The sequence below is a fragment of the Phallusia mammillata genome, chromosome 5 (assembly GCF_965637545.1).
Source record: "Phallusia mammillata chromosome 5, kaPhaMamm4.hap1.1, whole genome shotgun sequence".
NCBI lineage: Eukaryota > Metazoa > Chordata > Ascidiacea > Phlebobranchia > Ascidiidae > Phallusia > Phallusia mammillata.
This window is the reverse complement of record NC_137256.1, coordinates 7,458,384-7,474,144: the sequence shown is the minus strand read 5'-3', so window position 1 is coordinate 7,474,144 and position 15,761 is coordinate 7,458,384. Positions and strand designations below refer to the sequence as shown.

General features: G+C 39.2%; 1 protein-coding gene across 2 annotated transcripts in view; it reads left to right on the top strand.

The window, feature by feature from the left end:
• The window catches only part of LOC145227553 (myosin-binding protein C, cardiac-type-like), a 37,212-nt gene extending 24,528 nt beyond the window's left edge, over window positions 1-12,684 (top strand). For both annotated transcript variants that reach the window (XM_080092404.1, XM_080092405.1), the window contains 5 exons: window positions 3,013-3,157; window positions 9,589-9,740; window positions 11,437-11,646; window positions 12,031-12,153; window positions 12,532-12,684. In XM_080092404.1, coding sequence (XP_079948530.1) covers window positions 3,013-3,157; window positions 9,589-9,740; window positions 11,437-11,646; window positions 12,031-12,153; window positions 12,532-12,542 — 641 coding nt within the window. In that variant the 3' untranslated portion in view covers window positions 12,543-12,684. The remainder of the gene's footprint in view (window positions 1-3,012; window positions 3,158-9,588; window positions 9,741-11,436; window positions 11,647-12,030; window positions 12,154-12,531) is intronic.
• The last annotated feature ends 3,077 nt before the right edge of the window (window positions 12,685-15,761 follow it).

Sequence of the window (15,761 nt, the reverse complement as noted above, 5' to 3'; positions counted from 1 at the left end):
ACATTTTAATGTTTTGTCTTGAAGATATGTTGCATTACAAAACAAGTTATAAGTCCTTAAGAATTAGTTTCGCAAAATCCAAAATATAAAATAAAAATGAACAAAAATTAAACTAAGCTGGCCCACATTTTGAACTTCAATTAACTTTTTATGCCAATGGTAATAAGTCCAGCAGGATCGATCCCAAATCGGGAATGGGTAACTTTGAACTTCAGTACCTGACTCAAGAAACCGTATCATTTCCTTCCGATGCGGTTTTTGCGCCAAATCCACTCTTGTTTATGTTTGAACCCAAACATCAAAACCCCGTAATAATCCTCTGGGTGGGACGTAATTTTCCGCATCACCGAACGCTGGCGCCATATAGATTATTCAAAGCCGCAAATTCTATTGCAAAATTGTTTCCAAAAAATGGAATCCTTGCGCCTTTTAGTCCAAACAGCCCTCAGTAGTGACGCAAGCGTGTGCGTTCAAGCATAACCACCGGGCACCACACCTTACTCAAGCGGGGAACATCTGACTCAAGCGGTTTCGCTAACTTTTAATTTCACCCCGCGCGGCGCGCTTTCAATCTTTGTGTGCGACAACAACACCGCGTCGCAAGTCACCAAAAAGTCGCGAATGCGTCACACTTAGATCCGCGCCGATTGTGCACTTTTCACGTTCCCGGTGTGTTTGCCTGAATTTCTCGCGACCAAATCACCTCTTTATCGACCGTTTTGTGGGGCGCCGTATCTCTGATCAGAGGCCTGATTCGATCCGCAGTGACGCTTCGTAGCCGCGTTAAACTGTCACGCTTTGTTTAGGTCTTGCCTGCCTAATGCATTTTAAATGGTATCGTATCCCGAAAAGCGGCCAATCTTCATGACTTACCGGAACACGCGTTTATACAAAGCGACCACGCCGTACGTGATTCGGGATTTCTCTTGTATTTTTTTGCCGACAACCCCTATTTGGTGTCCGCGGTCGATGTTTTTGCGTCACGCTAATTGCAGTGTTTTTCGGTTGGTCAATATCGCACACGTATCCAGTTGTTGAATCAAAACATTGCCTTTCAAAATATATTACATCATAGTCCAAGTGGTAAACAGTAACTTTGTTAGAGGGAACGACTTCGTATATTTGCGTAGTGTGACATTTTGGTCGACAAAAACAGATTACGTAAAACTTACGTCATCGCAAAGTTAATATTCGACAATTTCGATTCCTTGGCAGTAAATCCTTTAGATTTGTTGCCCTGTTCTACTTGCGCGATGTGGTTTTGTAAGATAAGGCTTATAGAACTATATATGCGCCTGAAACCCGACCCAAACCCCAAAGTACTCTACCCGAAACCGAATTTTTGTTAAAACAAAGTCGTATTAAGTCCGAAAGTGCCATTTATAAAGGCCAAATTGCGACACAAATGTGACTTATAGTGTGAAGACAGGCCAGAATCAGGTCCATTTAATAAAAGTGGAGCTTGAAGACTAACAACTCTGATCGCTTTATGTGTATCGCGACGATGCGACATCTGAAACACCTCCTCTGAGTTTAATAAAATACACATATATATCTTAATAAAATACAAGAAAGTCACAAAGTGTTTCCAAAATGCCACTTACATTATATTTTGACATCATGTGCCCCTTCAGTCTTAATATTTAGTGAGTGTGACGTGAGTGGTATATAAATTTGATTATGTGTAGTACATTACTCAAGGTAAGACTGTGGTCGTATGGAAATCGGCTCTAACCGCGTTTGCCTAATACAGAAAGATTCTAAATCATAACCATACAAAACTAAGCTTTTAGTAAACTTGAATCAGTCTGTGTTTTCGGTGGGCAATGTGATAAACACAATATTGCATCCTCTCTTCTACACAAAAAATGTAACGTAAGTTATCAGGACATTTAATTTACGACCAAGCGCTCTATGGCATTCTGTAGCCCAACGATACCCTTCTTACTTGACCTAGTTAACACAAACTCCACAAGGCATTTCTCATAACCCACCAAAAACTACCCAGAACCCTAATAGCAGCTGAACTACCACACATTGCCGGTGGCCTCATGTCACCCATAACTTTGCTATTTGCACATTCCTATTTACTTTCAGCGACAAACACCTTCGTTTTGCTAATTATGCCCCAACTTTGCATTCCTCTAAAACGAGAACCATTTCTCAAAAGGTTCAATGCCACCCCAAAACCGCGTTTTCCGGCACAGGTCACCTCACATCACCTGTAACGTGTTTGTTTACCCGTGTATGTTTCATTACAACATCACCGGCTCTATTTTTATCACACAAAATACGATATGTGAAAATAATTTAAGCAAATATCACACACTATATGATTTATAGGTTCTTGTGAGTGGCAATATATAACTGGTTTTACTATAAGTTTCAATGCAAACTCAAATGAAATATAATTTGACGTCACCCATTAGTCAAGGGTGGCCCCAGTATCACTTTTTATTGACACTGGTGTAGGCAATATAACTCATTTTGGTGTGAGTAATTTATGGGATTTCCGTAGCCACGTTTTTACATCACAATCTAGCTCTAACATGTCTTCATTACAGCTAGCATCCAAATTAACTAGTTCAAAACAGCTCAGCTTGCAAAATGTTGCTTTAGCATTTAAAACATATAATTTCGAATCTCATTGCTCTTTTTATGTGTGTAACCAGGTTTTTTTTAAGGTTTGGTTTGGGTGACCGCTAAGTAGTTTTAAGAGACCGCAAGTGTTTCATTTAAATACCAAAAAATAGCCAAATTCAAATTTTGGGAAACCGCTGGAGAAATTTGACACCTTAAAAAAAACACTGTGTGTAACAATAGCGCAAATAGGTATGTTTCTCATATCTCCTAAAACGACCACTAAACCTAAAATTTTCAACGCAAAACGCAGTACAGTCATCCAGTATGGGGTTTATATCAACCGTGACTTTGAAATTTAGCCTTGCATATTCCCTTACAAGTCCGCAAACCGCGTTTTCACACTTATACGTGCTTTTGTGCCCTAACCAGATATCCCGTCGAAACCGCGACAAGTGAAACTGGGCGAAGTGGTCGGAAATTCCGCCTCGCTAAAATGGGAGGAACCAAGCGATAACGGGAATACGGATATTTTAGGATACGTGGTTGAGAAGAGAGATGCAAGAAGCGATGAATGGTAGGTGTCTGTTTCAATGTTGCTGTGGTGTTGGTGTATTTTACTCGGGTTGAAAATATGATTGATTATGCCAGTGATATAAACATAGGAATATCTCTGAGTGTGTTTCGGTATTTGACTGTTACTTTACTTTTATTGCCAAACGTCCTATAGGACGACATAACTATGTGCATGAACTTGGCCGAATGGTTTAAGACGTTTGACTTACCTACGATGGGATTCGTAGGGTAATGGGTTCGAACCCAACAAAAGAATGTAGTGTAATTGTTGCTCTGTCAAAGTTATCCTAGACGTAAATTGTTCTTGTAGATGCCAGTTTTGCGTTGAATATCGAAAAGATTTTTGATTTGCGAAAGGATTGGCCTGTAATCGAACTGTCTCAAATCTTTCATCATAAATCACTAAATACGGGACCCAAAAAAAAAACGTTTTGACTTCTAGAGACACAAAACTTTGTTGGCCATTCAAATGAGATTGATTGTTTTTATGACCTAATATGGTTTTTCCGGATTCACAAGTTGCCAGTTTTCTAACGAACCAGGATGTTTTGCCTCCGAAAGCCAACAAACATGTTTTTGACACTGATTTGACTTCCTACGCAATGTAAATTCTCCTTTTGTGGTCGATCTGCTACGTTTTGGCAGATTTTATCAATCTTTCAGTGGCTTAGAGTTGTTTTTTTCTTTTATACTTCTTTCTCTCTCGTTGCCAATCGCGTTCCAATCAACTGGGACGCGAGATAAGAATGTCTAGACGTAGCTCCCGAATAAGACTAATTCAGTTCCACGTTCACACTGTCTGAAATTCGAGACATAAAAACCTTTCTGAATTGTCACCAAGTGTTACAACATGTTATCTTAGTAAAGTCTCTGATAGTATCGTTGGTTCGCACTTTTTCAGTTTACTCATCGTATAATGACTTGTTCAGATATGGCGTTGGTTTGTTTGCAGTGTCCATAGATAAAATAAGATCTACTGATTTTAGGGCGTACGACACCCATTTAAAGATCCTATCCTTATGTAATAATGGATTTTATAGCTACATTTTGATTCCGTTTAGTTTTTAAACGTATCAAAATTTATAATTAATGGTCTTGAATTGTTTGCTTTAAAATACCTGGATTCGATTCAACTAATCTAGAATAGTTGGAGCGTTTTTGCCTTTATTATTTAATATGACAAGGATGCTATTTCTCAACAGTGCCAAAAAAGTCATGACGTACAGTGTTGAAAAGCATAATTTTACGCCACGTGAACGGACGCATCGATACATAGTTTGTTGTTTTAATATATCTCACTCGAAAATCAGCCTCTCCATACAGAAAAAATATTTGCACAAGATACGTGTTCAATTAACCGGTGTCGCGAAAATGAACCCCTCAACAGATATTATTTAACAAAAGTTTATTTTTGCTTAATATCGCGTTACCACTACGCACAAACTGCGATACGCGATTAACGCCAAAACGTTTGCTTGTGTATATCCGGTGTAGTTTTCAAACCAGACTGGCTGCAAATGCACGTTCACATTATCTGTCTGTTTAGTGTAATCAAATACGCCTTTTGCATCATACCGTCTGGATTATTTCGTAGCATGGAAATTGGTCCATCAGCAGCAGTGGTCAGTTATGCTTTGATGGCGGCCTTTTCAAGCCGATTTTAGGCATACTCCGGGTGTTACATAGCTCCAAAATCGGATTTCGAGGCGTTCTGTACATGCGTTGCCCTCTGAAATGACCTTTTCGCTCTTGTGGAACTAATTTGGTGATTATGATTTGAAAGCGCCCGTGCCGTTTGCGTACAAACAACAGCGGCGTTGGTAAAATTAGCGTGTGGCTGAATTTGTAACATTTGAATCCGGATTAGAGCGTGCCGAGTCAGGTCGTTCAAAGTGCGGATCTCAATTGTGCCACGTTAAAAACCTTAAGTGGGTTTTCGTGACTCAAAACGTGTGCAATTTTTTACCTTTCTTGGCCAGTGGTTTTTGAAGTTCACAAGCAAGCCAAACAACCTTACATTAATCTAAAAGAAAACCTTTGACTAATTCATATAGAGTTCTATAACTCTTCAGAACCAATGTTTCTCTGCGACTGGTACTCGATGGACTTATTCAATGTAGCAAGCTTGTAAAAGTCCTTTTTTTTGCTATTTCAAGCTTGGTGACCAGCTTTAAGCAAATTTGCACATTTCTAAACGTCAATATTTCATGCAACCCTTTCAATAGTTTCCGCTATTCCCAGCACACAAGAAATACAATACTGTACCGTAACTGGTACAAAGCCACATCGTGCAAATCTTAGGTTGCTTACAGTGGTCCTCAATTGAGGGGTTTGTGTATGAAAACACATGAAAAACTTGTTTAGAATTCTGGGGTAAAAACAACAGTTTACACTGATGTTGGCAACCAATGCACAGTAAAGCTATTTTTGAAACAATCTTACGAAGACAATCTTGTTTTTGTTGTGGTGTTTTTTCGAATTGTTAAAGGGGTTGATATCTTAATGTTTTGAAAAGGTGGATAATGTCATATGAACCGTTTGTGTATACATCATGCAATTCGGGTATTTTCAGACTTTGGTTTCTATTTTGAACGATTTCAATACAACTCGTTACTTACCGCAAGTTTCGAACTACGATGTTCTGCGTGAAAAAAATTTGCTGATGTAAAACGCCTTATAAAGCTGGCTTAAGGAGATTAACTTGAGACCTCCCTGGCGGAAAAGTGAATATTGCGCTCGACTGTTGGCCTCGGGATATCGCTGAATTGGCGAAATGATACGAAAATAACTTCACCGCAGAGGTTGTCTTTCCCGCCTCTTGTATCGAGTTACAAAAACCACATAATTTAAGTCCCGAAAATCGCCACTTATAGATTTGGTTTTACCTACGTTGCTTAGCCGCCGATGATTGACGTGAAGCAAGACTTGCCCACAAGCACCGACGGTTGTCTGTTCCCTAATCCCGTTATGCAAAACATGTTTGATTAGAAGGGAAGGGTTTCAATTTAGAAGCGCCGATTTGAATATAGTTACAGTAACTTTTCTAAAGTGTTTTCGAATCGCGATTAAACACACATGATTAGAAGCGCGGCGTTACCGGCCAACTTAGACACCTGACGCTCGGAGTTAATCTGTTTGCTTACACAGCACACGTGATCACCTTGGCACGTGCCAACTCACCGACCAATCAGCGTCTTTGACCGATTTTTAGAGGTCGTGCCTCTCGGTAAACGCCAAACACATCAATATCGATGCATTAAAAAGGATTATGTCGGTAAACGGATGCATATTTGGGCAGTAAACGATGGTAGGAGATAGAATCCGCATCACTCTAGCAACAGATGTTCTTTGATAAGCACGAGACGTATGATTAATGGGTATTGGATGGCTTAAAATTGGCAGTTTGTGCGACTTTTCAACATCCGTTTTGGCACTCCCCGGAAAATTTCTACCACTGAGAGTTGCATCACAGCTGTGGCGATATTTTTGTCATCGTGCTTGTTTAATTTCCACCTTTTAACGCCCGTTTAAAACTAAGAGCTAACGCCAAGCCCCAATTTTTTGTGACATTAACACAATACTGACCATTTGCTTTGTTTGAAACTTCGGTATATATTTTAAGGCAGCAGTTGAATGATTCGGTTTGATTTCGACAATTTTGGATTTAAAATGAAAAACATTTGGTTGTAAGAATGACTCTGTAAAATACCCTTTCCATTCATTAACTACTACTTTACATATTCGCAAGAAATACTTATTCAAAAATGAAACCCCACTTCTATACTTACATTGTCTTAGATCAAGATCACTTGGTTTTACAATAAAAACTTTTCTCGATAAAGCAACACATACTTAGTTTTTAGCATCAGCTTTAAATTTGTACCCATTCGAATACACCGTGTTGTTTTGTTTAAACGGGTTGATTTCAAAGATATGCTGGAAAGGTCTCAACACAAAAAATACATTTAAAGTTGTTGCTTGAAAAACGTATGTCGGTCAAAGGACCTTTACGGCGTCGACACAATAACCATTATCCAGTTAATAGCAAAGCTTACTTTGCTCTCAAAACACCGTTTCCTAAGCTTGATGAATTGCTCGCTTGACAACTCCGGTCGAGCCGGGCAACAAACAGGGAGTCGCACAAATTGCTTGAAGCAAAATCCGATTATCTGGTGACCGTGCTTGTCCTACGCCACGCGACCTTCTATGCTAAAGTATACTGATACCTGCCATTTCCCGGTCAAATAATGATGGACGACTTAAACTTTGGCGCCTACATGGAGAACCCGACAAGCTTGCATTGAAAACAAGAAACTAAAACGTTGCTTCGTAAGGTTAATAGGTGAAGGTAGGTCACATGCTTTTCAGGCTTTGGCTTTTAACGTAAAAGTTCCCGGGTTCTCCGATTTTCCGTTTCGCACCCGCAAAGTTTGTTGTCGTTATTCTGAGCACAAGTGATTGAATTCCGCGGGCGCCTGTCATATTATATGATGGAGTACCGAATAACCGCTCGTTTTGCTAATCGCGAAAAATCTAACTGGGGTATATAAAGTACCTTCTAATTATTTTTCACTTTGCATGTAAGATTAAGCGTCAATGAGTCCACACCATACCATAAACTCGCCTTGCATCTTTGTTTTAATTTTCCAAATCCAACAAAGATGAAAAGACAATTTAATTGCGTAACTGTTTATTTTTAATAAAATGCTGCAAAATATTTCGCCAGGGCTCTGTATTTATTGTGAAGTCACTATTTGCGGAGACAAAATGACTAAAAAAGGCTTCTATCTGTACATTGCTAAAAATATTTCACCAAATTGCTATGATATTTAACGACTTGCGGGAAAACATTTTTTGAAACATTTTGTGGTCATCACCCGATAGTCGTTTGGCCTCAAACGCTTGTCGGTAGGAATCTAAAATTTGTTCTACTTAATGCCCCGCATTATTTGTTATCAAACCCTGATCTTGCGTGGTTTTAGTATTGTGCACAGATCCGGTAAGGGCATTTATTTGCATTACAAGCATCCGTTTAGGGCAAATCTATTTCCTATGCATTACTGTTTTCTAGATCAGGTTGCGTTGAGATAAGTTTGGGATATTTTTGTCCCTATGACTCGTGCGCATTACTGAAGGACTTCCGCCTTCGTTAAAGGTCATGTATTCTGATACCTGTTTACCTCATGCCACCCTGTCGCGAATAACATGTTTTGATACGAGTTGTAGCCCTACGCCTATGAAGTAAACTACGGGTGGCGTCTTGACTATATTTGGCTGCATATCGAACGCAAAATCGAGTCGTCAAAAATCCATTTCCGACCGGAACTTTGGTGATAGAATCGCCACCTTTTACTCTGCACACCACGCCATGTGGCTGTCAATTCCTTATCTCGGCGCCTTAAAGCGATACTCATCTTCTCAACATCCCACTCTTCCCACTTCTTCTCCCCCCTGCTCCTCCAAAGAGCCTCCTGGGCGCAAGGTTTTTGGTAATCCACGGCTCGGGCCTTGCGTTTCATGTGGCCGCATATTTTCGTGTAACTCATTTGTCAAAAGTCGGTGCTTATCTTCGCCCCGGATCTTCCCTAGAGTCCGGCGCGCATTTCTTGCCCTCTTTGCCGCAACACGCGCCCTTGCAACCCGGTGTACGTCATTACTTCTCGCGCCTCAGGGTGCTGCCAATTTTTTTGTGGCGAACAATCAAGATTTTAACCGATCAATCACTTTTATCGTTGACGTATATCTCCGATTTGGTTTGCATAAAGGAATGATTTTGCAAAGAAACCAAATTGCACTTTGCACCTTTTTGCACTGTTTCCGGCGCGTTGGCGTTGTGTCTAAACCGCTTCTTCGTATCAATAAAGATCGCAATGCGTTTCGGATGTGGAAACGTTTTCCACTGAAAGACAAGAATCGCGCAATAAACTTGGCCCTCTTGCAATTCACTTCACACTTGAAACAGCAATTTACAATTACGTAGTTGTAATTTATAAATAACGCAATTAGGAGTGTAATTACGGTAAATAGCAAACCTTATCTTAACTACTGTGTTTGAAATAGCCTCAACAAACGTATGCAGATAAATATCTTGATAACCTAAAGTTTAGGTTTAGGTCCTAAACGTATTGTACACATAAATAGCATGATGATCAAACGTGCGTTTAATTAGATTCTCATTTGTTCACTTTAGGGGAATATACCATGTGTTAAAATATAACTAATTTTTAGGTGCATATATACATTGTTCGTTATATATATGCACAAAAATAGATGTAGAAGTTTATTTGTTGAGTTACTAATAGCAAAATAAAGATTAAAATCCACTCATTTTTTTGTGTTAAATTACAGGTTTAATCAATATATCTTTTTGATAGCCTTTTGTGGATTTTTTCTTATTCAAATAGAATCACCACCCTTCTCTAATGTCCACAGGTATGTTGTGTACGACAAACTACGTCACAAGCAATGTCAAGTGAGCGACCTTGTGTTGGGCAACAATTACTACTTCCGTGTGAAAGCTTTTAACGAAGTCGGTGTGGGAGAATCAAACGCAACCAAGGATGGCGCAAACATACCGAAAGAAAGTAAGTTTGTTGTGGCCAATTTGTTGTTTTACCAAAGCAAAGCAAATTTATATGATTTGTTGAAAGACCTCTGTCGGCAAATCAGTTTCCAAAGACCTTGAAGCAAAATCCAATCATATTCTACAGTTTGACGCATAAGACAGTTAGACCTTTATTTTCAAATGTGAGTTTTTCCCTTGTCTGCGTAGTTTATATGGTGGGCTTGGTACTATATCTATTATTTAATACCACAAGTTACCCAAATCTATAAATATCATATTGTTTTGATATTGTAAAAATATTGTTTTGAGATATATGTTAATCACATTTTCCGTCGTTAAGGTTTAGTCTTAATTCAGGTTGTTAGGAGAGTAGAACGTTTTCTACGGATCTTTTCAATTTAATAAGGAACTGACAATATTGAGGTTCAGTCGAAGTGTACGCTGCTTTTTCACTCCAAATTTCTTCGTTTTTAAACACATTTTTGTACAAATAGTTTGGCTACTGTCAAGCATTTACATGAAATAGCAGCAAAGGTCAAACTAGCCTGGGCAATGCAGCCAATTACAAAATTTCTTCAAATTACTGCGTCGCCCCCGAAAATAAACAGATGCTATCTCCACGAATGCCGACACTCGTTGTTAAACATGATTGATACCATGACATCTCGGACCCGAATTTCGTCCTTTTTTGGCACGAAAACTATTTGGGGGCTTATGTAACTTTTAGCGCTTTATTACGTCATATGCATAGCTGGACTTTTTTACGATAGTAATCTCTATTGGTGCTTGCCGCTTTGGGGATTGTGTTGGGTTTTGAATGCAAATACTTCGATGGAGATGACACAAACTGTACACAATGGTTGATTTTGATTGATGAATTAAATTTCCAGTAACTGTTTACACATAAACGTCCCTTGTAAATAAAACATGACCTTCAAAATCCCTAGACTACGGAGGTTTGGGGTGAATGTTTAATCACATGTTTAAATTTTTGCTGGTGACTCAAGAGTTCAAGACTACATAATATACTATATGGTGATGGGACGATACCAGGTTTTGAAGCGAGTACCGATACCGAGTACGAGTACTACATGTATATACCTTCGATACCGAGTACGATTACCGAGTACTTAGGTGTAGTGTTGTACTTAGTTGTATATCACTGGCTAATTTATCTGCCATGGTCGGGGTACAGGCGTGCACACACACATGCCGAAAAATGTAATCTCCCCGTGATAGCGAAAAAGATATACGTAACCTGGCGGAACTTTTTCCCGATTTTGTGCTATCCGAAGCAAATATTGGCATAAAGTTGCCCGTATTCCTATTGTCTAAATCGGCCTTCGGTACTCGAACGTTGGTATCGAAAACTGAGGCAAAATATTTCGATACCGAGTACGAGTATCGATACCACTGAAATCGTTCGATATCATCGATACCGGGTACTCGACCCATCACTAAATTGCTACACACAGTTACTACACACAAGATTTTTTTGATTCATACCCTGTTCTTACATCTTAAAGTGTTATTTTACGTTTATTTCAATTTTTGCTTCTAAAAGTCATGAAAACACTTGCAGGTAACACAACATTCCGTGTTTGCACTAAATTTTTAAAGTTGCTTTACCGTATTTTTCATCCACAAGAAACAATATGGCAATACAGATCAAAAAAGGGTCTTAAAAATCTGATCCTTGTTTTTGTTGTTCCTAGAAACTGTGTACAAGAAACCCGATTACCCTGCTATGGATTTCCGTATCAAGCCCGAGTTTACTCAGGTCTTGAACAGTCGACGTATTGTGGAGAATTACAACGGGACATTGAGCTGTGCTTTAAAGTGCAACCCCCGTCCCAAAGTCCGTTGGTACAAGAATAAGGTGGAAATTATTGACAACCCCAAGTACAAGATGACTCAAGCTATGGGTAAGTTTGCAAAGCTGCATAAACTGGTCCTGTTTAAAAAGGTTTTACGTGGTATGATTCAACTGATAGTTACGAAGTCTTGTTTACGGTACCGTATATGCTTATATTTTTTTGTAGTTTCTATCATAAATGTCAATGTAGGGTACTGTTATTAAATCTTGGGAACTTGTTAGCTCAAACAGTTTATCATTGTTCCAGAAAGGCTTCTGTCGTGGGTTCAAATGCCACCATAGTTCTAGCCTGTCTATGCCTTGCCATATTGGAATGCTAGACTGGCTTGATTCGGTATAGCATGTTTAATCGACCAACGAGTTTATCATTATGCTATTTGTATGAGGGATGCGACTATTGCAGTGTATAAGCTTGTATTTTTTTATGCTACAGGAATCGTCCAGCTGGAGATTCGTCGTGCAAGAGCTGGCGATGCCGGAGTTTACACAGTTTCAGCTGCAAACGAACTCGGAGAGGCTTCTTGCTCGGCTGAAGTCACTGTCAAGGAATTTAAATGTAAGTCGAATTATTTGTAGTTGTTATAAACACCAATATATAGAAAATAAAACACTGAAGCAATTTGCCAAATGCGCATAAACTTGAGCAACATTTTGAGAGAGCTCAGAGATTCAAGGTGGTTTATAAATCGCACACTGATTTTCATAATACATAAAATATTTCTTATATACATTTAGCTTGCAAAAAAATCAAAAGTTATCCTTCAATGTTTTCTTAACAACTTTAATTCTTTGTTTACTGATTGGGGTCTCAAAACAAGACGCAAACGCATGCTGCGACCAAAAACGTTTGCGGACCTTTTATCTTTTCCATGCTGAACTTTTTTGTTCACCTTTATTGCAAAAAATATTCTTACCTTGTATTGATGCTTTACAGCCCAAGGATGAATGTTTTCTTTCCCATCTCGAGTCACATTTTTCCACTTTCTACAAATCTGCTTTCTCGCTCGACACTTACTTCATCTGACTTGTACTCTTGCTTCTACTCGTGACTCACTCTTTAAACTGTGTGAATAAAACTCTTTAATTACTCGCTTTGTACTCTGTTATAGTTTGTCGGTGTGGCGGTCTGCCTTGCTGTGTTATTAAATATAAGCCTTGCATTTGCCATGCTTTTTGAATAATACACAACTTATCATTAAGACAGTGTTTCGTAAATCCTATAAAATCATGACTGGGGTTATATAAAGCGTTTTAAGACTTGAAAGGAAATGTCAATTTCATTTAGGCAGGGATATAGTATTTGCCTGTGACAAAATGTCCTGGTCTGCGTTAAACCTGCGGTTTTGAGTTCCCATATAAATCGTCTTTCCTTGTGCCGCGCTGCGGTAATTTTCTTTTTCATCCACCGCTTAGCCCGTTTGGTTATCTCCTGTTGCTGTAGTTGTTAAGTCTATTACTGAACTGTGTACTCTTTGCATACGTTTGAAGTGGGGAAGCAAAAGTCCACGCAATAGATCATAGTTAGGGTTCTGTGCAAATATGGAAAATATTGGTTTAGACTCCGGCACGTTGTAGATTTGAATTAATATTTGGTAAAACATCTTCATGTAGGTGTATTTTTAAGCCAATGAGAACTGGACAGTTTTAGCGCTTTGTTCCAATTAAGTGGTGTATTATAGATTGTCTATGATGTTTGTTTGGGCAAGGCTAACTCTACTGTCGTATAAGACAAACAGGTGTTTGCTAGTATAATCCTTATGGATAGCTCAGCTGGTATACTTCATCTGGTATTGTTCTAGTCCATGTGTTTAAGACCCAATCGGGGTAGTCCTGTTTAAACATTCAAAACAAAACACCGCTGAATGTTAACTATAAGTTGGGTTGTAAATTGATCCTATTTGTATTGTTGTTTCTCTCACATGGCACAAAAAGTCAAGGTAGAAGCCTGCAAAGGACAATTTTTTAAGATATACAGAGAGTCATTTCCACACTCGCCACTTAAAAAGACCGTAAATGGAAAAATGTATGGAGTCAAGCTATTCAAAACAGATCCACCAATTAACCACTTGGCAAAGGAAATACGCACGCATGTGTTTAATTAAAAGTCAGCTAACGGCATTACATCTTATCAGCAACGAAACCGGGTAGCACGTGTCAAAATATGACAAGGCACGCAAAAACGCTGCCTTACAATCGCTTCATTCTACCAGAAAATCAATTCCTTCGGGCAACAATTCGGCTGCACCGGCCGCGACCCGACCACCGGGCCTTCAAAATATACAAACGCTTTGCTTTGTGGTGCAACAGCTCACACCTTGTGCTGATAGACTTGACAGTGGCAACAAATCGTGATAATATTGAGGTTTTTCGAAACATCCCAGAGGCGGGAATCAAGGCTCGTCACTCCGTGTGCTTGACAGCTATCAAAAGTCTTGACGTCACAAAGTGTTTAGTGTTGCGTCTCCCTGTGTAGGATATCTGTTTTGCGGTAAAAATATGGGGGATCGTTTGCTTGGGGCAGAAGCCAGACAGGTGATGTCATTGTTTGAGATAGCGCACCGTTATGCGTGTATTGGTACAGATTATGTAACAGCGTTTCTAAATCTGTGTCTGTGAATACAGATGGCTCTGTAAAGATGTTTTTTGGGGGTCCTCATGACTTACAGAAATATTTTTTCACACTGTTTTATTAGTTGATATTTGCATTTAGTCCGTTAATGGTCATGCTGGACAGACATGGTCCAGGGTCTAATAAACTAAACACACGATAACATAGACAGTAAACCACGACATCTGCGCAACTGTCCTATACTACAAATGCCTACAAACATCATAAGTTACCTATTTTACATGGTTCATTGTGTTATCAAAAGAGACATGTGAAAACGGATATGGATTGTTTGAATGAAACATTTATGGGGCATTTATAAAGTGATAGACATAAAAGTCAAAAATATTTTCGAGATGTTTTCTTATCTTCACTCATTGCATTCTTCCGAAAGACTCACTGAGAAAGCTATGCCCTTTTCTGTTATTCTTCTCGCCTCATCAAATACTTAACCACATACCCTGTGCACTCGGAACACAAGTCATGCGCACCACAGCTCAAAACTCCGCGCCATCATAGCTGCTCAGTTCTAAACAGAAGATTCTCCAAATACTTAACAAGTTGCACAAAAAGCTACATTTGCCTAAAATTTGCTTAAAAGTGCATGTGACCACTGGATACGGAATTATTTAAGGCTCCTGTCAGCCCTGGACAGCTGACCATACGGTTTCTATATCAAAGCGTCGCAAGTCCTCGCATTTTTCTGCAGTACCAGTTTAAACTTACGCAAGGAGGTTTGTTTGTTTGTCCTGACAAGCGTAAAACGAACAGGGTAATTGGGCCCCCATAAAGTACAGAAAAAAGCCTCATTACCTCACTATTGTCTGAGCTTAACCAGCGTTCGGACGGTAACTTTTAAGGATACTTATTTTCTTTAATGCTTTTTCGGCCTGATTTTGTTAGTTCGTCTTTGCCGCAGATTTGCAAGTAAAGGCATTGATGGGTTTTTAACCATTGTGGTATGTTGGAACCTCCACAAGACAATACGATTTTATGGCTACGTGTAATTCGCACTTGGCCATGCTTTGGAATAATCCATTTTTATTTTTATTTGAAAATTTAAAAAACCTTTACTACGACATTTACAATGCAACCTATTTGATCAAATTTTCATGTACGTTTTATCAAGTTTTCAAAAAAGGCGTTAAATCAGATTTTAGACATTCTGATTCAATGTCTAGCAAATGAGCAGTAATTGTTGAACTGGAACAAAAGGTCACTGGACATACGATTTACGTCAAGCTGGACAGATTACAACAAGCAATGCGATTAGCTAAAACAACGGCAAACCAACTTTTGCACGCTCCCATTACAATGCATGTTTTCACAACTAAGACTGCTTGGGGACGATTTCGCGCTCTCAACATGCTCAAGGAAAAGGGTAAGGGACTCTAGGGGCGTCAAGAAACCTAACCCATCTGAGAACGACAAAGAACGCTATAGGATTGTCATGGGAAGTGGAGAAGGACGAACGACTGTCTGCAACCTGACCTGCGATTAAGTAATCCCACATTGGCGACTTGCGTAGGTAGAAAAATGAGGGTCCTTCTCTGCTA